At 47.6% G+C, this 22,940-nt stretch overlaps 1 protein-coding gene across 1 annotated transcript in view; it reads left to right on the top strand.

The window, feature by feature from the left end:
• The first annotated feature begins 12,707 nt into the window (after positions 1-12,707).
• LOC119951768 (zinc finger protein 721-like) overlaps positions 12,708-22,940 on the top strand; it is a 290,874-nt gene continuing 280,641 nt past the window's right edge. The window contains exons 1-2 of the mRNA XM_038775108.1: positions 12,708-12,825; positions 14,378-15,301. Coding sequence (XP_038631036.1) covers positions 14,631-15,301 — 671 coding nt within the window. The 5' untranslated portion in view covers positions 12,708-12,825; positions 14,378-14,630. The remainder of the gene's footprint in view (positions 12,826-14,377; positions 15,302-22,940) is intronic.

Genomic DNA, 22,940 nt, shown 5'->3' with positions numbered 1-22,940 from the left:
CCCTTCCCCCCCCCTCCGAAGCAGCCATGTTGCCATGTAGCTGGGCTACCCCCCCCCCTCCCCAAAGCAGCCATGTTGCCATGCAGCTGGGCTACCCTTCTCCCTCCGAAGCAGCCATGTTGCCATGTAGCTGGGCTACCCCCCCCCCCCCCCCCAAAGCAGCCATGTTGCACATGCAGCTGGGCTACCCTTCCCTCTCCCCAAAGCAGCCATGTTGCCATGTAGCTGGGCTACCCTTCCCCCCCCCATCCGAAGCAGCCATGTTGCCATGTAGCTGGGCTACCCCCCCCCCCCCCCCCCCCAAAGCAGCCATGTTGCCATGCAGCTGGGCTACCCTTCCCTCTCCCCAAAGCAGCCATGTTGCCATGCAGCTGGGCTACCCCCCCCCCTCCCCAAAGCAGCCATGTTGCCATGTAGCTGGGCTACCCTTCCCCCCCTCCCCAAAGCAGCCATGTTGCCATGCAGCTGGGCTACCCTTCTCCCTCCGAAGCAGCCATGTTGCCATGCAGCTGGGCTACCCTTCCCCCCCTCCCCAAAGCAGCCATGTTGCCATGTAGCTGGGCTACCCTCCCCCCCCCCCCTCCCCAAAGCAGCCATGTTGCCATGTAGCTGGGCTACCCTTCCCCCCCCCTCCCCAAAGCAGCCATGTTGCCATGCAGCTGGGCTACCCCCCCCCCCCCCCCCAAAGCAGCCATGTTGCCATGCAGCTGGGCTACCCTTCCCCCTCCCCAAAGCAGCCATGTTGCCATGTAGCTGGGCTACCCTTCTCCCTCCGAAGCAGCCATGTTGCCATATAGCTGGGCTACCCTTCCCCCCCTCCCCAAAGCAGCCATGTTGCCATGCAGCTGGGCTACCCCCCCCCTCCCCAAAGCAGCCATGTTGCCATGTAGCTGGGCTACCCTTCCCCCCCTCCCCAAAGCAGCCATGTTGCCATGTAGCTGGGCTACCCTTCTCCCTCCGAAGCAGCCATGTTGCCATGTAGCTGGGCTACCCTTCCCCCTCCCCAAAGCAGCCATGTTGCCATGTAGCTGGGCTACCCTTCCCCCCCCCCCCCAAAGCAGCCATGTTGCCATGTAGCTGGGCTACCCTTCTCCCTCCGAAGCAGCCATGTTGCCATGTAGCTGGGCTACCCTTCTCCCTCCGAAGCAGCCATGTTGCCATGCAGCTGGGCTACCCTTCCCCCTCCGAAGCAGCCATGTTGCCATGCAGCTGGGCTACCCTCCCCCACCCCAAAGCAGCCATGTTGCCATGCAGCTGGGCTATGGTGGTCACATGGTTCTTTTGTTTTCTTTATCAAGAAGAAAACTCACCGGGTATGAGGGGCAAGTTGTCTGAGGTGGACTGGGAAACTAGATGGGAGACAGGGAATAGCTAATATTTCAGGAATTATTAAATCTATACCAGGGGTCAGTTAGCTCAGTTGGTTAGATGGCTGGTTCATGATGCAGAGCGACGCCAGCAGCGCAGCTTCGACTCCTGTCCCAACTGAGGTTATTTATGAAGGCCCCGCCTTCTCAACATTGCCCCTCGTCTGAGGCCTGGAGGATGGTTAATGTGGTTCCACTTTTTAGAAGAATGGTTTAGATAAGCCAGGGAATTACATAAGATCTAGGAACAGGAGTCGGCCATCTGGTCCCTCGAGCCTGCTACGCCATTCAATGAGATCATGGCTGATCTTTTGTGGACTCAACTCCACTTTCCCGCCCGAACACCATAACCCTTTATTCTTCAAAAATTTATTTGTCTTTATCGTGAAAACATCTAATGAAGGAGCCTCAACTGCTTCGAAAGGCAGAGAATTCCATAGATTCACAACCCTTTGGGTGAAGAAGTTCCTCCTAAATTCAGTCCTAAATCTACTTCCCCTTATTTTGAGGCTATGCCCCCTAGTTCTGCTTTCACCCGCCAGTGGAAACAACCTGCCCACATCTATCCTATCTATTCCCTTCATAATTTTATATGTTTCTACAAGATCCCCCTTCATCCTTCTAACTGCCAACGAGTACAGTCCCAGTCTACTCAACCTCTCCTCGTAATCCAACCCCTTCAGCTCTGGGATGAATCTCCTCTGCACACCCTCCAGCGCCAGTAAGTTCTTTCTCAGGTAAGGAGACCAAAACTGAACACAATACTCCAGATGTGGCCTCACTAACACCTTATTCAGTTGCAGCATAACCTCACTAGTCTTAAACTCCACCCCTCTGACAATGAAGGACAAAACTCCATTTGCCTTCTTAATCACCTATTGCACCTGTAAACCAACTTTTTGCAACTCATGCACTAGCACACCCAGGTCCCTCTGCACAGCGGCATGCTTTAATATTTTATAATTTAAACAATAATTCCTTTTGTTGATATTCCTACCAAAATGGATAACCTCACATTTGGCAACATTGTATTCCATCTGCCAGACCCTAGCCCATTCACTTAAACTAGCCAAATCCCTCTGCAGACTTCCAGTATCGCAGACCAGTGAGTCTCACATCAGGGCCGGGATTCTCCCCTACCCGACAGGGCGGGGGGTCTCGGCGTTTTGGAGTGGCGTGAACCACTCCGGCGTCGGGCCTCCCCAAAGGTGCGGAATTCTCCTTGAGCCTGGGAGAGCACATTTCCACTGAAATGATCCACAAAAGCTGATGAAGGACATTTATTTTACCCTGGAGAGTAAATATTGTTTTTCCCCCACTACAGGTAGATCTAAAATAAATACATTTGTCTCTGATCTGTTAGAGTGAGACAATGCAGAGATACCTACAATATATGGATATTGTGTATGAAAATATGTATTATGTTGACAAAATGGAGCATCACAAACTAAAGGGGCATGATGGGTTTTGCATTAATCAGAGACGCAGACAATGAGCTGCTGAGTCGGGCCTTTCATCAGTGGCACAGGCAGCAGCGTGGAGTTCCTGTTAATTGAATTGCTCGGTTAGAACCAAACAGTGCAGAAGGAGGCCATTCGGCCCATTATGTCTGCACCGAACAAAGACCTCTGAGAAAGCACCCTACCTAGGCCCAGTCCCCCACCCTCTCCCCACAACCCCACCAAAGCTGCACACCTTTGGAATAAGGGGCAATTTAGCATAGCCAATCCACCTAACCTGCAAATTCTGGTGCTGTGAGGCAGCAGTGCTAACCACTGTACCCACTTTTTCAAAGACCTGAGACAGAACTGAGATAAGGGGTTCCTCGGTCAGGTCGTACATTGTCCAGACCCAAGGACAGTTGATAAGATGTCTGGGAAATATCTTGAGGAAGCACCTAGCTGAGCATGCACTGATCATGCAGCTACATCATGCCCAGTTACTGAAATCATTGGATCAATATTTAACATGTAATCTATAACCATGAGGATTGGATTGTGTGCAGACTGGATGGGCTGAGTAACTGTATAAATATTGATGATTTTCTTTGTTCAGTGGAGATGTACATGGTGAGCCCAGTGACTCACTCCCCGCCGGTGTTAAATCAATAAACTGTTTGACCATTGGAGCAAACCCGAGTATCGAGTCATTCTTCCGGATTGGTTTGTGATAAAAGTTTCATGGAGTCTACAGCACAGGGCCAGGCCAGTCGGCTCAATTGGTCTCTGTCAGTATTTATGCTCCACATGAGCCTCCACCCACCCCTCTTCATCTCCCCCCATCAGCATCTCCTTCTATTCCTTTCTCCCTCATGTATGTATCTAGCTTCCCCTTCAATGTATTCATGCTGTTCATCTCAACCGCTCGCTGTGGGAGTGAGTTCCACATTCTCACCACTCGCTGGCTAAAGAGGTTTCTCATCAAATCCCTGTTGGATTATTGGTTGATTATTGAACCCCTTCAGAATCTTAAAGACTTCCATCAGGTCACCCTTCAGCCTTCACTTTTCCAGAGAAAAGCAGCCCCAGCCTTTCCTGAGGGTGAAATGTTCTCAGTTCTGGTATTAATCTTGTGAATCTTTGTTGCACCTTCTCCTTTCCTTTTTCTAAATGGAGATGACAAATGTTGACAGTGCTCCCAGTGTAGTCTGACCCTGGCTCTAAACAAGTTGAACAAAACCTCCCTGGTTTTCAATTCTATCCCTCTGGCATGGAACCTTATATATGGGCCCCACACTTTAGGAAAGACGTGAAGTTCTCAGAGAGGGTGCAGAGGAGATTTACGAGAATGGCACCAGGGATGAGGGACTTCAGTGAGTTGGAGAGACTGCAGCAGCTGAAATTTCTCTCTTTACACCGACCAGATATTCGGAGCGGGAATGGGGCTATTTGACCCATTGAATCCATTCCGACTCTGATCAATCCGTTTCCCTGTTCTATCCCCACTATTCCTGTCGGTTTATTTCCATCAAGCGCTATCCAATTTCCTTTTGGAAACATTCCATCATCTCTGTTTCTACCCCCCTCGTAGGAAGTGGCTCCCAGATAGTTCCCACTTCCTTTAAATGGAAAGGGACTCAGAGAGAACATAAGGAGGCCATTCCACCATCATTCCCATGCTGCCTCTTTGAACTACCCAGCGCCCAGAAAGTTTCTTTTCCTTTCCAGAGTCTGTCCAGCTCCCTTTTGAAAGTTATAGTTGAATGTACTTCCTGCACCATTGTCAGGCAGTGAATCCCAAATCACAACAACTCATTTTCAATCTAATAACTTCACAATATATTTGGATTGTCACAGGAGATTGGAAATAGAGTGAAAGACATGATTGTTAATCAAAATTACGACTCATTCTTTATTAATGATCTGTGTGAGTGGGCTGAGTGTGATTAATCCAGGTTTGGGGACTATTTTGAGGGTTACCTCGCCATGTTGGTTAACCAGGCCTCTGACTTCGGAGGCCGAGACTCCCTCCAAGCCAGTAGTATCTATCGCCGGGCTACCAAGGAGGAAAAGGCCAGAACATCTGCCTCTCCTGAATACCCGGGTCCTCAAACACCCCAAAGATCGCTACCCCTGGACTCATTTCCACCCTTGTCTTCAATACCCTGGTCATGACATCCATGAACCCTGCCAATATCCCCTAAGTGTTGGACATGCCCAGAACACATGGACATGGTTCGCTGGTCCACCCGCACATCTGACACACTTGTCTTCCACCCAAAAAAATCTACTCATCCGAGCCGCTGACATGTGCGCCCGGTGTACCACCTTAAACTGGATCAAGCTGAGTCTTGCGCATGTAGCGGTTGCGTTGACCCTGCTCAGCGCCTCCATCCATAGGCCATCCTCCATTTGACCCCCCAGTTCCTCCTCCCACTTACGCTTCAGCTCCTCTGTATGCGTCTCCTCTGCCCCCATTAATTCTCTGTCAATGTCCGAGATGCTCCCCTCCCCCACCCATCCCCTAGACATTATCCTGTCCTGAACCCTCTTCATGGCAGGAGTGGGAAGGATGTTACCTGCCTGCGCCGGAGGTCCTGCACCTGTAGATATCTGAAATCATTCCCTGGTGTCAGCCCAAACCTCTCCTCCAGCACCCTTAAGCTAGGAAAGCTCCCTGCCAGAAACAGGTCCCTCATCTTCTCAATCCCCGCCCTTTGCCATACCCGAAATCCCCCATCTAAGCTCCCCGGAGTGAACCGATGATTGTTACAAATTGGGGACCAAACCGACGCCCTCACTGCAGCAACAGATCTCCTCCACTGACCCCAGATCCTCAGGGCCGCCACCACCATGAGACTAGTGGAATATCTCGCCGGCGGGAACAACAATGGTGCCGTTATCAGTGCCCCCTAAGCTGGTGCCCCTGCATGAGGCCACTTCCATCTCCTCCCAAGCCGCCCCCGTCCCCACCACCCACTTCCTTATCATCACAATATTGGCCGCCCAGTAATAATTACTAAAATGTGGCAGGGCAAGCCCCCTCCCTCCCCCCATTCCTCTCGAGCATCACCATTTTCACCCGTGGGGACTTACCCAAAATGATTTTGTTGATCCTCTTAAAAAAAACTGACTGTGGTATGAAAATCGGGAGGCATTGGAACACAAATACAAATCTCGGCAATATCGTCATCTTAACCGTCTGCACCCTCCCTGCCAGTGATAGCGGGAGCGCATCCCATTTCCGAAACTCGCTCCTCATCTTCTCAACCAGTCAGGACAAGTTCAACTTGTGTAACCGGCCCCAGTCCCGCGTCACTTGTATCCCCAGATATCTAAAGCTGTCCCTCACTAACCTGAACGGTAGCTCCCCCAGCCGACCCTGGCCTCCCCCTGGCCTCCTGCCTGGACTACAGACATCTCACTCTTAGAACATAGAACATTACAGCGCAGTACGGGCCCTTCGGCCCTCGATGTTGCGCCGACCCGTGAAACCATCTGAAGCCTATCTGACCTACACTATTCCATTTTCATCCATATGTCTATTCAGTGACCACTTAAATGCCCTTAAATTTGGCGAGTCTACTACTGTTGCAGGCAGGGCGTTCCACACCCCTACTACTCTCTGAGTAAAGAAACTGCCTCTGACATCTGTCCTATATCTACCATCCCTCAATTTAAAGCTATGTCCCCTCGTGTTGGTCATCACCATCTGAGGAAAAAGACTCTCACTGTCCACCCTATCTAACCCTCTGACTATCTTATATGTCTCTATTAAGTCACCTCTCAGCCTTCTCCTCTCTAACAAAAACAACCTCAAGTCCCAGAGCCTTTCCTCGTAAGACCTTCCCTCCATACCAGGCAACATCCTAGTAAATCTCCTCTGAACCCTCTCCAAAGCTTCCACATCCTTCCTATAATGTGGTGACCAGAACTGCACGCAGTACTCCAGGTGCGGCCGCACCAGAGTTTTGTACAGCTGCAGCATGACCTCGTGGCTCCGAAACTCAATCCCCCTGCTTATAAAGGCTAGCACACCATATGCCTTCTTAACAGCCCTATTAACCTGGGTGGCAACTTTCAGGGATTTATGTACCTGGATGCCGAGATCTCTCTGTTCATCTACACTACCAAGAATCTTGCCATTAGCCCAGTACTCTGCATTCCTGTTACTCCTTCCAAAGTGAACCACCTCACACTTTTCCGCATTAAACTCCATCTGCCACCTCTGAGCCCAGCTCTGCAGCTTGTCTATGTCCCTCTGTAACCTATAACATCCTTCAGCACTATCCACAACTCCACCGACCTTCGTGTCATCTGCAAATTTACTAACCCATCCTTCTACACCCTCTTCCAGGTCATTTATAAAAATGACAAACAGCAGTGGCCCCAAAACAGATCCTTGCGGTACACCACTAGTAACTGAACTCCAGGATGAACATTTGCCATCAACCACCACCCCCTGTCTTCTTTCAGCTAGCCAATTACTGATCCAAATCGCTAAATCACCTTCAATCCCTAGGCAATAGCCTACCGTGTGGAACCTTATCAAACGTCTAACTGAAATCCATATGCACCACATCAACCGCTTTACCCTCATTCACCTGTTTGGTCACCTTCTCAAAAAACTCAATAAGGTTTGTGAGGCATGACCTACCCTTCACAAAACCGTGTTGAGTACCGCTAATCAACTTGTTCGTTTCAAGATGATTATAAACCCTATCTCTTATAACCTTTTCCAACATTTTACCCACAACCGAAGTAAGGCTCACAGGTCTATAATTACCAGGGTTGTCTCTACTCCCCTTCTTGAACAAGGGGACAACATTTACTATCCTCCAGTCTTCCGGCACTATTCCTGTCGACAAAGACAACATAAAGATCAAGGTCATATTCAGTTTGTATCCCGAAAACCGGCTAAATTCCCCCAGATTCATCATAATCTCCCTCATCCCTGCCCCTGGATCTGCCACATATAAGAGTAAATCATCCGCATACAGTATACCCTTTGCTCCACCTCCACACCCACCCCCCCCCAAACCCCCCCCCCCCCCCCCCCCCCCCCCCCTCTGAACCAGCCCTTTCCAGCCCCTAGTAGCTCTCAGAGCAATTGCCAGCGGCTCTATGGCTAGCGCAAATAGCAGCGGGGAGAGGGGACATCCCTTTCTTGTCCCCCAGTACAGCCTAAAATAGTCCGAGGTAATCTTGTTTGTCCTTACTCTGGCTTCTGGAGCCTGGTACAGCAGCCTGACCCACTCGATAAAGCCCCTACCAAACCCAAAGCATCCCAACATCTCCCATAAATAGTCCCACTCTACCTGGTCAAACGCCTTCTATGCATCCATTGCCACAACTACCTCTACTTCCCTACCCTCCGGGAGCATCATAATCACATTAAGCAACCTTCTAATATTGGCCACCAACTGCCTGCCCTTGACAAATCCGGTTTGGTTCTCCATAATCCCCTCCGGCACACAATCTTCAATCCTGGAGGCCAACACTTTGGCCAGCAGCTTAGCGTCCACATTGAGCAACGTGATCGGCCTGGAGGATGCACACAGCTCTGGGTTATTGTCCACATTGAGCAACGAGATCGGCCTGGATGACGCACACAGCTCTGGGTTATTGTCCAGCTTCAATATTAACAAAATGGTGTCCTGTGACATAATCGGGGGCAGCACCCCTCTATTCCTCGCCTTGTTAAAAACCTTAACCAGCAATATCCCCTAATATCCCCAAACATTTCTTGTAAAATTCTACCGGGAACCCATCTGGCCCCGGAGCTTTGCCCGACTGCATTGCCTTTAAGCCCTCAGAAATTTCTTCGGCCCTAATCGGGGCCCCCAACTCACCCATCTGCTCCCTTCCCACCTTTGGGAAAGTCAGCCTGTCCAAAAAGCGCTTCATTCCCTCGGGCCCCGAGAGGGGCTCCGAGCGGTAACGTTCGCTATAAAAATCCCTGAATGCCCTATTTAGCCCAGCCGAATCCCCTACCAGGTTCCCATCCCCATCAACCACCTTATCGATTCACCTGGCTGCCTCCCTCTTCCTCAACTGCTGTGCCAGTATTCTGCTGACCTTCTCCCCATATTCATAGTGTCCCCCACGCCGTTCTATGCTGCTCCACTGCCTTGCCCATGGACAGTACCCCAAACTCTGCTTGCTGCCTCCAATGCTCCCTTAACAGTCCCACCCCTGGGGTCACCACATACCTCCTATCTATCCGTAGGATCTGACCTTTTAAATCTCTTTGTGCAGTAACAGTAGCTGAACGGTTTCTCCTCAGTGTGAGCGGTGGGCCATCAGCTCCACACTGCTTTTAAAGGCACTCACACACTCAGAGCATTTAAACTGACATGGGCTGGAGGACTGAGTGAATCTCTTCCCACACTCTGAGCAGGTGACCGATCTCACCAGTGTGACTGCATCGATGAGCTTCCAGCACAAATGCAAATCTGAATCTGTTCCCAAAGGCTCCATACGACTGCAGACGTTGCATACTTTCCCCATCTTGCAGGGTACTAAGAACTGTCCAGGTTCAATATTGAGTTGAAGCCTCGTCCAAACATACACACTGGGATGGTCTTTCCTAAGTCAATGCATTGGAACACTTTCCAGTAACACCAATATTTAAAAGTTTTTGAAGCAAGCAGAGCAGAGACACATTTTTCCTTCTAGATTCAAAGGCTGATTATATTCAGGTTCCGATGAATTGAGTGACTCTATCAGATTTCCTCTTAGCCTTCACTGCTCTAAGGAGAACAACCTCGGCCTCGTCAGTCTGTTCACAGAATTGAAGTTCCTCATTCCTGTCACCGTACTAAATCCCTGCAGTCTTTCCAAAGCCTTGACATCCTTCCTGAATTATGGGGGCCCGTACCTGGGCCTCATTTGCTGAGGAAGAACATTGAAAAGCAGAGAAGTCATGTTCAACTTGTTAGATCTTGATTAGACTACACTTAGAATACTGTGAGCAGTTTTGCATCTCCATAATTATAAAAATGATAGAGAGAAACAGGAGTGCAAGAAAGATTCACAAGGATGGGACAAGAATGGAGAGTTTTAAGTTACAGGATAGACTGAACAGACTGGGGGTATTTTCTCTGGGAACGAGAAGGCTGATGGTTGACCTGATAGAGACTTTAAGATTATAAAGGGGTTTTATAGGGTTGATGTTGAGATGAAGAGTTTCCACTTGTGGGGGAGGCTAGAATTTGTGGAAACAAAGATCAGATGATCGCTGATGGATTCAGGAGAAACTGTTCTTTTTTTCAGGGAGAGGTGAGAATGTGGACCACGCTACCACATGAAGTGGTTGAGGTGAGTGACAGATATATTTAAGGGGAACCTAGATGAACACATGACGGGAGAAGGAATAGAAGGTTTTGCTGATTCAGGGGAGTTGAAGCAGAATTGAAGGAAGCTCAAGTGGAGCCTAAACACTGACGTAGACCAACTGAGCTAATGTCAGAATGAACACGTTTCAGTCCTGACTGTAATTAGCAGCAATAACAGCAAAGTCCAATCTCTGTTCTCACCTGTGAACTTGCTGGAGTCTCAGCTGGGTGGATGAGCCAGGGAATCCCTTTCCAAACTGGATGCAGGTGAACGGCTTCTCCCCTGTGTGACTGGGTTGTTGTGACAGCAGGTGGAACAACTGAGTGAATCTCTTCTCACACAGGGAGAATGAGAATGTCCCCTCATTATGAACTCACTGGTGGTTGGCAGAGTCTGTAAAACCTTTCCCACACACACGGAGCAGGTGACCAGCCTCCCCCTGGTGTAAACTCGCTGGAGTAACAGCAGGTGAGTGGAAAGCGAAAATTCCTTTTCACACATGGAGCAGGTCAACCGCTCTCACTGGTGTGGCAGTGTTGATGGGTTTCCAGTGCAAATAGAATCTGAATTAATTCCTACATTTCCACGCATCTACGTTCTCTCCAAAATCTGAATGGTCCGATGTTTTTTCAGGCTGTGTAACTGGTTGAAGCTCTTTCCACAGTCAGTGTTCAGGAACACTCTCAATTCCCTGTGTGTATTTTGGTGCTTTACCATTCACACTCCCATTTAACATGTTTCAAACTGACAGAACGAAATATCACTTCTCCAAGATAAAAAGACTGATGATATGCAGGACCTGAGAAATCGAATGCATCAATCAGACCCTGCCGTGACGTTTGATTTAGTTTCCAGTCGGTAAAAGCTCCCCTTCTAAAATGCTACAAAAAAAGGTCATTGCTGTCAGTTGCGTTCAGTTCATAGCACTCTCACCTCTGAATCACAGGTCCCAGTATTTATATCTTACTCAAGGATTTGAGGATAAAAACTAAGGTTGACTATCTACTGCAGTCCTGAAGGTGAACTGCAATGTAGAATTTCAGATGAGGCATGAAACCGAGCCCTGGTCTGCCTGTTCTGATGGATGTTTCAGATCCCAGGTCACTGTTTCAAAGATGAGCAGGGGAGTTATTCCTGGTGTCCTGGCCAATATCTAGCCTGTAATCATCAATCCAAAAATGTTGGTGGAATACAGATTGTTGTCTCTGATGCCAACACAACTGCAGACATGACAGAAATTCAGAATACAAAATTCTACTTGTCATGAAACATCCTTCTCCCTCTCAAACTATAAAACTCTGACCCCCACCGCACTCCCTCCTCCCTATTTATTTTAACGCTAATTCATCCCACTATCTTCCTCCTGCTTTCCCCCAATAAACCTCCCCTGAAGGTGCTGACTTGCGGGTTCAGTTTCACTTTTACATATTGTCCTCCCCAATATGTCATCCAGGTGTCTAAATCTTTGCATATTCTCCCTGTGTCTGCTCCGGTCTCATCCCCACAACCCAAAGATGTGCAGAGCAGGTGGATTGGCCATGCTAAATTGCCCCTTAATTGGAAAATAAATTGAGCAGCACAGTGATCAGCACTGCTGCATCATGGCGCTGAGGACCCAGGATTGATCCCGGCCCTGGGCCACATTCCGTGTGGAGTTTACATATTCTCCCTGTGTCTGTATGGGTCTCACCCCCACAACCCAAAAGGATGTGCAGGGTTGGTGAATTGGCCGTGCTAAATTGCCCTTTTGTTGGAAAAAAAGAATTGGGTACTCTAAATTTATTTTAAAAATTGGAAAATAAATTAATTGGGTATTTTAATTTTTTTAAAAGTTTTGCGAAGGAGGGCATCACAACCAGTGACTACCCACAAGTACTTTGTGTTAGGACGGGGTTACTGCCGCCTCTCCTCCTCACTTTTCATCCCAGTCCCTGGAATTTGGAGACTGGGCTCAGTATGGTTAATGGTGGCCGGAGCTCCCACAATCCCGCGCGCTCGGGAAACCGCTTTATCCACAGCGCTGGCGGGGAACACGGGGCTGCGCATGTCCAAGGGATAAGTCAGCTGCACATGCGGAAAAAGGATAGAACATAGAACATAGAACAGTACAGCACAGAACAGGCCCTTCGGCCCTCGATGTTGTGCCGAGCAATGATCACCCCACTTAAACCCACGTAACCCGTATACCCGTAACCCAACTAACCCTACACTACGGGCAATTTAGCATGGCCAATCCACCTAACCCGCACATCTTTGGACTGTGGGAGGAAACCGGAGCACCCGGAGGAAACCCACGCACACACGGGGAGGACGTGCAGACTCCACACAGACAGTGACCCAGCCGGGAATCGAACCTGGGACCCTGGAGCTGTGAAGCATTGATGCTAACCACCATGCTACCGTGAGGCTGATGGTCCATTGGGCACGTGGTCCGCTCTTCTTGAGGTCAATACTGCTTACGAGACGACGTATCATCCGTTGCCCTTTGTCTTCAAGCGGCTGACAACCAATGGGAAGAGTTGAACGACCGGAAGGACTCTGCTTCTCCGCCAATCAGAGCTCCCCCATCGTCTCAATGCGGAAGTTGGACATGGAGGTTTGTGCTGAGCAAAGCTGTTGTTCCTCCAACCCTGAATGAGCTTGAGTTGCACACAGACTGAAACATCCTGTCTCCAACATCTGTGAGTAAAACACTTTCTTTTCTCCCCCTTTCATTTCTTTTCTCATTCTCATCTGCAATTGGTGACTTGCAGCAACTGAAAGGAAGTGAATCCAGGGAGGGTGCGGACTCTGGAAAGCTTGGCCCAGGTCTCTCTCTCGTAAAGACATTAACATCCTTTGCTCCCTCAACTTGACACATTTATTTGTCTGGCGAGAAGGATGGTCTCTTTCCTAATGTTCACAATTGAAGGGCTGGTATTCCCCAGGAGATGGTTGAACATTTAAGGGTACAGTAAATTAATATCGGCCAGAGAAATGTCCAGCGTTGTTATATGGGACAGATTAGACATATTATTATTGATTCTGTTAAGTACATTATTATTTCTAGTCTTGCAATATTGTACTGTAGCCATGTTATATATTTTCAGTAATCTCTTACCTCAGAGGGCTGTTTATCTCTGGAATTCGTTTCCTACAGGGACCAGTGGAGTCTGGGGGTCATTGAATATATTCAAGGATGAGTTAGACAGAATTATTTTTTTTATTAGAAGTGCCCAGTCTTTTTTTTCCAATTAAGTGCTCCTCTCCCTTGGATATGTGGAGTTCCAGACCACCCACCCACCTGGGATAGAGCAGTTTGTCCAACATGGGGGGATTGTGGGAGCTGTGTCCGCCGTTACTTGTCCGGAGCCGTCTCCAACCTCCTGAGACTCGGATGAAAAGTGAGGGGGTGGATATTGATCCCAACCTGACACAAAGTACATGTGGGTAGTCACTGGATCTGATTGTGACGACCCCCCCCCCCTCCCTAAAACATTTTTTTTTTCATTTAAAGTACCCAATTCACGTTTTTTCCAATTAAGGGCCAATTTAGTGTAGCCAATCCACCTACCCTACACATCTTTGGGTTGTGGGGATGAGACCCACACAGACACTGGGAGAATTTGCAAACTCTAAACACACAATGTCCCAGGGCCGGGATCGAACCTGGGTCCTTGGTGTTGTGAAGTTAGACAGATTTCTGATTGACGAAGGAGTTGAGGGTCATGGGGAACAGGTAGAAAAATGGACTGAAAGTTATGAAGAGTGAATTGTTCACTTGAGGATGTGGTTAAGCTTTGGAATTCTCTCCCCAGAGGACTGTGGCGCCTCAGTCATCAAGTACTTTCCAGATCGAGATTGATAGGATTCGAGATGTTGAAGTCACCAAGGGATATGGGGAATAGTGTGGGGAAATGGTGCTGAGCTAGATCGGCCATTGAGCTCATTACAGGATTGAGCAAGTTCAATGGGCCAAATGGCTGACTGCAGTTCCTTTTTGTTATGATCTCTGTGTTAAGGACAGGAAGCCATGAGCGTGAATCTGTCAATCAGCCTGAATCAGCGCCTTCAGGAGAATTGGGAGGGTGAATATTAGATACAGCAGAGTGAGAATGGAGGGAGTGTGTGTGGGATGGAGATTTACAGCTTTTGGGGAATGATTGGAAAGAATGTTCCATAGGAACCAGAATTGTGTGTTCTGAGTTTCTATCCTGTGCTGACAGTGATAACTTTTGTAAATTGTTTTTCTAGGATATTAGAAGATGAGGAATTATAGACCGAAATCTCAAACATCGTGTCGTGATCTGACAGAGTCACTTGATTCCTTGGGGAACGCACACCCGAGTGAGAGTGTTCTAGAGCACTGACTGTGGAAAGAGCTTTAACCAGACACACAGCCTGACAAAACATCGCAGCACTCACAACAGGGAGAGAGTGTTCATGTGCTCTCTGTATGGGTGAGGCTTCATCTGTCTAACCTGGAGGACACAAGGAGACTCAAAACATGGAGAAACAGTGGCAATGCCAAGACTGTGGGAAGGGGTACAGAGCCCCATCTGCACTGGAAGCTCATCGACGCATTCACACTGGGGAGAAGCCATTCAGCTGCTCTCTTTGTGGGAAAGGATTCAGTCAGTCATTCACCCTGCAGACACACCAGAGGGTTCACACTGGGGAGAGACCGTTTACCTGCTCTCGGTGTGGGAAGGGATTCCGACATTTATCCACCCTGCAGAGACATCAGCGAGTTCACACTGGGGAGAAACCGTTCACCTGCTCCCAGTGTGGGAATGGATTCACTCAGTTATCCAGCCTTCAGAGGCACCAGTGGGTTCACACTGGCGAGAGGCCGTTTATCTGCTCTCAGTGTGGGAAGGGATTCTCTGAATCATCCACACTGCGAAGACACCAGTGGATTCACACTGGGGAGAAGCCATTCAGCTGCTCTCAATGTGAGAAGGGATTCAATCAATTATCCAGCCTGACGTCCCACCAGCGAGTTCACACTGGGGAGAGGCCGTTCACCTGCTTCCAGTGTGGGAAGGGATTCAATCAATCATCCAGCCTGAAGACACACCAGCGAGTTCACACTGGGGAGAGACCGTTCACTTGCTCTCAGTGTGGGAAGGGATATTGTGCTCCATCGTACCTGCTGAGACACCAACAAGTTCACAAGTGATTACAGGGGTTGGATTTTGCTGTTATTGTTGCTACTCTCAATTACACACAGAACAGCATTGTGTTCATTCTGACAGTTGGTCAATGGGGAGGGTTGGAGGGTTTCTTTCTGCTGGACTGGCCAGTCTCATGACTGATGCTCTTGAACCTTGTGGCAAATTTCACAAGGATCACAGAGTGAAAGTGTGTTTGGAAGGTAGATGACATATAGTTCCTATTTCTGTTTGAAACCCCTAAAGCATGCAGTTCAGATGGAGATAGGCTATGGTGGTTACATGGTTCTGTCTCAGAAGGAAACTGTCAAGCTGTGGAGGGGCAAGTTGATTGGGAACTTACAATAAAATGTGTAATGATACACAGGCGATCGCTAGCATTTAAGGAATTATTCCATATTTACATAAAATATAGATTCCTTTTAAGAAACACAAATCCAACAGGAAAAGTGACACAATCGTGGCTAACAAGAAAAATTAATTCCATTAGGTCAAAGGAAGAGACTCATTGATAGATTACACATTTATTGCTTCACTGGTAACATTTAAGAATTAATGCTGTATAATTCTTCAATTCAGTATACATACAGACAGAAAATGGAATATCCACAAGGCAAAGTCATTGTTTCAGATAAAAATATGAGAATTACTGTACAGCAACTTAATGTCAGAATCTAACACTGTTTCAAGAAAAGTTGCATAAAAGCCCTCGTAATGAATAAACCATTGTTCTACAAATACATCTAGTAATGAAAAAGTATCGCAGCCTTAGCAACAGAAACATTTACAAATAGTAGCAAAGCCTTAGCAACAAGCAAGGTTAATGCGGAACACCTTATCTTCAGAGGATTGGTACACGTGGCGGGAGCATGTAGACATTTAATTAATTTGACAGACATTAATGAATCTGAAGTAATGACCAATACCTGGATAACAAATCATGCTGCAAGTGACAGAGTTTTTTGAATAAATCAGGAAGCCTCAGCTGAGAATTTGAAACCAATAAGGGGTTAGACCATTGATAAGAATTTCTTTAAGAATAAAGTTTCATGACTAAAGTTTGTTCTGTATTCATGCTTTAAGAAATTCTGAACCATCTATTGATTTCCTAATATTTTCTTATGTTTTCGTTTAACTCTCTTTATGATTTGATGTTTTATTTGATCTAAGTTTTAATTTATTTTTATGTAAGTGAATCAAGGTGGATAATTAGCAATAAAGTTGTATTTTTGGACACCTCCAATCAACCGGACCTTGGGCTCTTATTTGAAGATAAAATAAGAGATCTTATCGCTCATAAAATGGCCAAAATAAGTGTAACCCTGAGGATTGGAAACTTGTTTTAGAATTCAGCAAAGGAGGATCAAGAAACTCATAAAGAGAAAATAGAATATGAGAGAAAACTGGCTAGAAACATTTTCCTTCAAAATGTGAAAAGGAAAAGATTAGCAAAGGCCAATGTGGGTCCATTCCGCGCAGAGACAGGGGAGTTTATAATGGGGAACAATGAAATTGCAGAGAAACTAAACAGAGTATCTGGGATACAATGACTCGACGCTGCGACAACAAACGAACGGACATCGCGCGACAATCACCAGGCAGGAATGTTCCCTTCCAAGTCGGTAAACACTTCAGCAGTCAAGGGCGTTCAGCCTCTGATCTCCGGGTAAGCATTCTCCAAGGCGGCCTTCAGGACGCGCGACAACGCAGAATCGCCGAGCAGAAACTTATAGCCAAGTTCCGCACATATATGTGTGGCCTCAACCGGGATCTGGGATTCATGTCACATTACATTCATCTCCCACCATCTGGCCTGGGCTTGAGAAATCCTACCAACTGTCCTGGCTTGAGACACTTCACACCTCTTTAACCTGGGGTTATCCCTATATCAGGATCTGTAAAAACTGAATTACCTGCAAATGCTCGCATTCTAAGCATTGTCTGGCAACTTTGAATTTGTCTATATATATGTTTCTGGAACATACCTCTTCATTCACCTGAGGAAGGAGCAGTGCTCCGAAAGCTAGTGTTTGAAACAAACATGTTGGACTTTAACCTGGTGTTGTATGACTTCTTACTGTGCTCACCCCAGTCCAACGCCGGCATCTCCACATCACAATGAACAATAACATTTATTTGTTTTCCTAATTACTTGCTGTACCTGTACACTCGCCTTTTGTGATTCATGCTCTTGGACACCCAGATCCCTCTGAATCTCAGAGCTCTGCAATCTCTCACCATTTAGATAATAAGCTTTTTTATTCTTTTTGCCAAAATGGATAATGTCACATTTTCCCACAGAATACTCAACTGGGCAGATCTTTTCTCACTCACGTAACCTATCTGTATCCCTTTGTAACCTCCTTATGTCCTCTTCACAATTTACTTTCCTACCTATCTTTCTATCATTGGAACATAGGAGCAGGATTTTGCCATTCAGCCCATCGAGCCTGCTCCACCATTCAATACGATCATGGCTGATCATCCACTTCAATGCCTTTTCCCCACACTATCCCCATCTCCCTTTGTGTTATTGGTATTTAGAAATCTGTCAGTTGGGTGGCACAATGGTTGCCACTGCTGCCTCACGGCACCAAGAACCTGCGTTTGATCCTGGCCCTGGGTCACTGTCCGTGTGGAGTTTGCACATTCTCCTCGTGTCTTGTGGGTCTCAGCCCCACAACCCAATTCGATGTGCAGCATAGGTGAATTGGTCACACTACACTGCCCCTGAATTGGAAAGAAATAATGAGGTACTCTTAAATTTATTAAACAAAAACAAAAAATATGTCAGTCTCAGCTTTAAACACACTGAGCTCCCACAGCCCTCTGGGGTAGAGAATTCCAAAGATTCACCACCCTCCGAGTAAAGAAATGTCTCCTCCGAGACCGGTCCTACGTGGCTTCCTCCTTATTTTGAAATTGTGTCTCCTGGTTCCAGACTCTCCAACAGGGGAAACATCTCACCTGCACCCACCCTGTCTATTCCTTTATGGATTTTGTAAGTTTCAATGAAATCTCCTCTCATTCCTTGAAACTCCAGAGAAAAGAGGCCTAGTTTCCCCAATCTCTCTTCACAGGACAGTCCTGCCAAACCCGGAACAAGTCTGGTGAAACTTTGTTGCTGTTCCTCTGTGGCAATACCTTTCCTAAGGTAAGGGGAGTAAAACTGCACACAGTACTCCAGCTGTGGTCTAAGCATTTCATAATGATCGATGTCAAGGCCACCGGATGGTAGTCACTGAGGCACGTTGCCTGGTTCTTCTTTGGCACCGGTATGATGGTGGTCTTCTTGAAGCAGGTGGGAACCTCGGAACGGAGTAGGGAGAGGTTGAGGATGTCCGCAAACACACCCGCCAGTTGTTCAGTGCAGGATCTGGGTGCACGACCAGGGATCCCGAAGGATCTGTCGCTTTCCGAGGGTTCACTTTCAAGAAGGCCAATCTGACTTTGGAGGCTGTGACGCTGGGTATGGGTGTGTCCAAGGCTGATGGGGCAGTTTGTTGGTTTCCTGCTCGAAATAAGCATAGAACGCATTGAGTTTGTCGGGGAGGGCTGCGCTGTTGCTGAAGACTCTACTCAGCTTTACTTTGCACCCATTATGTTGTTTAAGCCCTGCTACAACCAATGAGAGTCCATGTTGTTAATCTGTGATTCTAGCTTAGTCTGGTATTGTCACTTGGAGTCCGTGATGGCTTTGCTGAGGTCATACCTCGATCTTTTCATTAGGTCAGGGTCGCCTGTCTTGAACTCCTCAGACCTGGCCTTCAGTCGGGAGTGAATCTCCCATTAAACCATGGTATCTGGTTGGGTAACGTACATACTACCTTCTTTCACACACAATCTTCTACACACTTACTGATGAAGTCTGTGATGGTGCTGGCAAACTCGTTTAGGTTGGCTGCTGAGTTCTTGAATATTGACGAGTCGCGTAGGAGCTCTTCTGTTGCCTCAGACCAGCAATGCACGACCTTCTTAATCAGATTCTCCGCTTAAGTTTCTACTTGTATGCCGGAGGAAGGAGCACCATCTTGTGGTCCGATTTTCCGAAGTGCAGTCAGGAGATGTTTGTGTAGCAGTGGTCAAGGATGTTGGGGCCCCTGTTGGAACAGGAGATGTGTTGGTGGAATTTTGGCAGTACACTCAAGGTTGGCCTGGTTAAAGTCCCCGGCCACGATGAACAAGGCCTCCGGGTATTCTGCTTAATTATTATTTATAGCGGTTGCAATTCATCAAGCGGTTTCTCCACTTCTGCCTGGGGTGGGATGTAGATCGCTGTGATGATGGCAGAAGTGAACTCTGTGGAAGGTAGTATGGATGGTACTTCACAGTCGGGTATTCCAGGTCCGGGAGCATTAGTTCTCCAGGGTTGCCACGTCCGAGCACCAGGTGGAGTTGATGAGAAGACAAATCCCTCCACCCACTCCTGGAGGTTCAATCCTGGATGTGATTAACAGCTGGAATAACAGCAGAATTTAACCCGTCATCACTTGTGAACCCTTTGGTGTCTGAGCATGTTGGATGACTCCCTCCCCACAGTTAGAGCAGGTGAGTTTGCAGTGTGGACTCGCTGGTGTGTCAACAGGGCAGATGAATCACTAAATCTCTTCCCACAATCAGAGCAGGTGAATCAAGTGTGAACTCGCTGGTGTCTCCGCAATGTGGATGATGTTTGAAAGCTCTTTGTGCAGTGAGAGCAGTTGAACAGTTTCTCCTCAGTGTGAATGCGCTGGTGGGACATCAGTACCAGAGAGCTTTTAAACCCACTCCCACAGTCGGAGCAATTAAAGGGTCTCTCATTGGTGTGATTGATCATGTGGCTCAGCAAGTGATGGCCGAGTGAATCTTTTCCCAGTCGGAGAGATGAACGGGCTCTCCCCAGTGTGACCTCGCTCGTGTTTCATCAGGTTGGAGGAGGTTCTAAAGCTCTTTGTGTAGTGTGAATGCGCTGGTGGGACATCAGTAGCTGGGAGCTTTTGAAACCCCTCCTGCAGTCAGAGCATTTAAAGGGCCTGCTCTTGGTGTGAGTGACATAGTGGCTCAGCAGGTTGGATAACTGAGTGAATCCCTTATCACACACACTGCAGATGAATGGCTTCTCCCCGGTGTGAACTCGCTGGTGTGCCTGCAGGTTGGATAACCGAGTGAATCCCTTATCACACACAGAGCAGGTGAATGGCCTCTCCCCGGTGTGAACTCGCTGGTGTCTCTGAAGGTGGGCTAACCGAGTGAATCCCTTATCACACACAGAGCAGGTGAATGGCCTTTCCCCAGCGTGAACTCGCTGGTGTCTCTGCAGGCTGGATAACTGAGTGAATTCCTTCCCACAGTCAGAGCAGATGAATGGCCTCTCTCCAGTGTGAACTCGTTCGTGTCTCCGCAAGTTGCCAATGTCAGTGAATCCCTTTTCACACTGAGAGCAGGGGAAAGGCCTCTCTCCAGTGTGACTGCGTTGATGCCTTTCCAGCTCGTGCGGGGTTATGAAACCCTTCCCACACACAGAACAGGTGAACGGCCTTTCTCCAGTGTGACTGCGTTGATGCCTTTCCAGCCCGTACGGGCCTTTGAATCCCTTCCCACAGTCCTCACATTTCCATGGTTTCTCCATGGTCCGGGTGATCTTGCGTCGCACCACGTTGGACGATCAGTTGAAGCCTCGTTCACACAAACACGTGTACAGTCTCCCCCTGATGTGAAATGTGTAGTATTTTTTCAGGTTGTGTGACTGATTAAAGCTCTTTCCAGTCAGTGCTCTGTAACAGTCTCACACGGGTGTGTGTGTGTCTCAGTGCTTTTCCTGACACACTGATGTTTAAAATCTCTTGAAGCAGACAGAATAGACAAACATTTCTCCTTCTAGATTCAAAGGCAGATGTTCTTCAATTCCCAAGAATTGAGTGACTCAGTCAGTTCTTGACGTGATATTTAGTTTGAGATATCCACCTCAAACCCCTCTCGTTCTACCTTCCTGCAAAAAGATTTTATAAAAATCATCACTGTCAGTACAGGATAGAATTTCAGAACAGACAATTCTAGTTTCTAGCGAACATTGTTCGCTCTCTCTCTTTCCCTCAAATGCTCTAAATCTCCATTCCACACACTCTCCCTCCATTCTCACGCTGCTGTATCTAATATTCACCCGCCCAATTCTCCTGAATGCACTGAATCAGGCTGATTGACAGATCCCTGCTCACTGCTTCCTGTCCTGGACACAGAGGCTGCCAGACAGATATATGTCTATGTTACTGGACAAAAAATGTGTGTAATATACAGACTGGATTCACTTCCTTTCCCTCCCAATCCTCATGAAGGTGCTGATTGATGCTGATCAACAAATCTAAACTCACTACAACCTGTACAAGAGTAGAGAATCTCCATCTAAGTATATTCACTGATTAAAGATGGGGTGATTCTGAGGAAGAATTTTATTTACTCATGGAGTGGTTATGAGCAAGAACCCACTGCCACAAGTGTTGTGGAAATCGATATGATCAATAATTCAAAATAAAATATGAAGAAAATAAGCTTTCAGGTGAACAGCGATATCGAGGGGGAATGGGACTGACTGGATGACTGTACAGAGAGTCACCACTGACTGGAGTTGCCAAATGGATTATGTCAGTGCTGCAATGACTGTATGACTGGAAATATATAATGTAGGTACAGTACTATATTACAAAACTAGAACTAATAATACATGTATTTTATGACAGAACCATCAATAATATATATAATACAACCATATAACACTAGATTTATCTATGTCCGATATAAAAAAATTTCAAATTCATTTACGGGATGTGAGAATCGTTGGTTCAGCCGGCATTTATTGCCCATCCCTAGTTGCCCTTCAGAAGGTGGTGATGAGTTGCCTTCTTGAACCGCTGCAGTCCTGGAGTTGTAGGTACATCCCCAGCAACAAGGGGAAGAGAGATATATTTCCAATTCTGTCTGGTGAGTGACTTGGAGGTGAACCTCCAGCTGGTGGGGTTCCCAGGTATCTGCTGCTCTTGTCCTTCTAGATAGTAGTGGTTGTGGGTTTGGAAGGTGCTGTCTGAGGAACCTTGGTGACTTACTGCAGTGCATCTTGTAGATGATACACACGGCTGCCACTGTTCGGCGGTGGTGGAGGGTTTGAATATTTGTGGAATGGGGAGCAGTCAAGCAGGCTGCTTTGTTCTGGATGGTGTAGAGCAGCATCTTGAGTGTTGTTGGAGCTGCACTCAACCAGGTACGTGATGATTATTCTATTACACGCCTGACTTGTGCCTTGCCTTGTATATGGTGGACAGGCTTTGGGAGTCAGGAGGTGCATTACTTGCTGTAGTCTTTGACCTGCCCTGGTGGCCACCGTATTAATATGTCTCAGGATGTTGGTTGCGGGGATTCAGCTATGCTAATGCCACTGAATGTCAAAGGGCGGTGGTTAGATCATCCTTTGTAGGAGATGGCCATTGCCTGGCACTTCTGTAGCACAAATGTAAGTTGCCACTTATCAGCCCACATCTGGATACTGCCCAGGTCATGCTGCATTTGGACATGGACGACTTCATTATCTGAGGAGTCACGAATGGTGCTGAACATTCCACAAACATCCCCATCGTTAATGACTCCTTCCATCACTTTGCTGATGATGGCAGGTA

Source organism: Scyliorhinus canicula, chromosome 17 (assembly GCF_902713615.1).
Source record: "Scyliorhinus canicula chromosome 17, sScyCan1.1, whole genome shotgun sequence".
NCBI lineage: Eukaryota > Metazoa > Chordata > Chondrichthyes > Carcharhiniformes > Scyliorhinidae > Scyliorhinus > Scyliorhinus canicula.
This window is presented reverse-complemented; position numbering and strand designations above follow the sequence as displayed.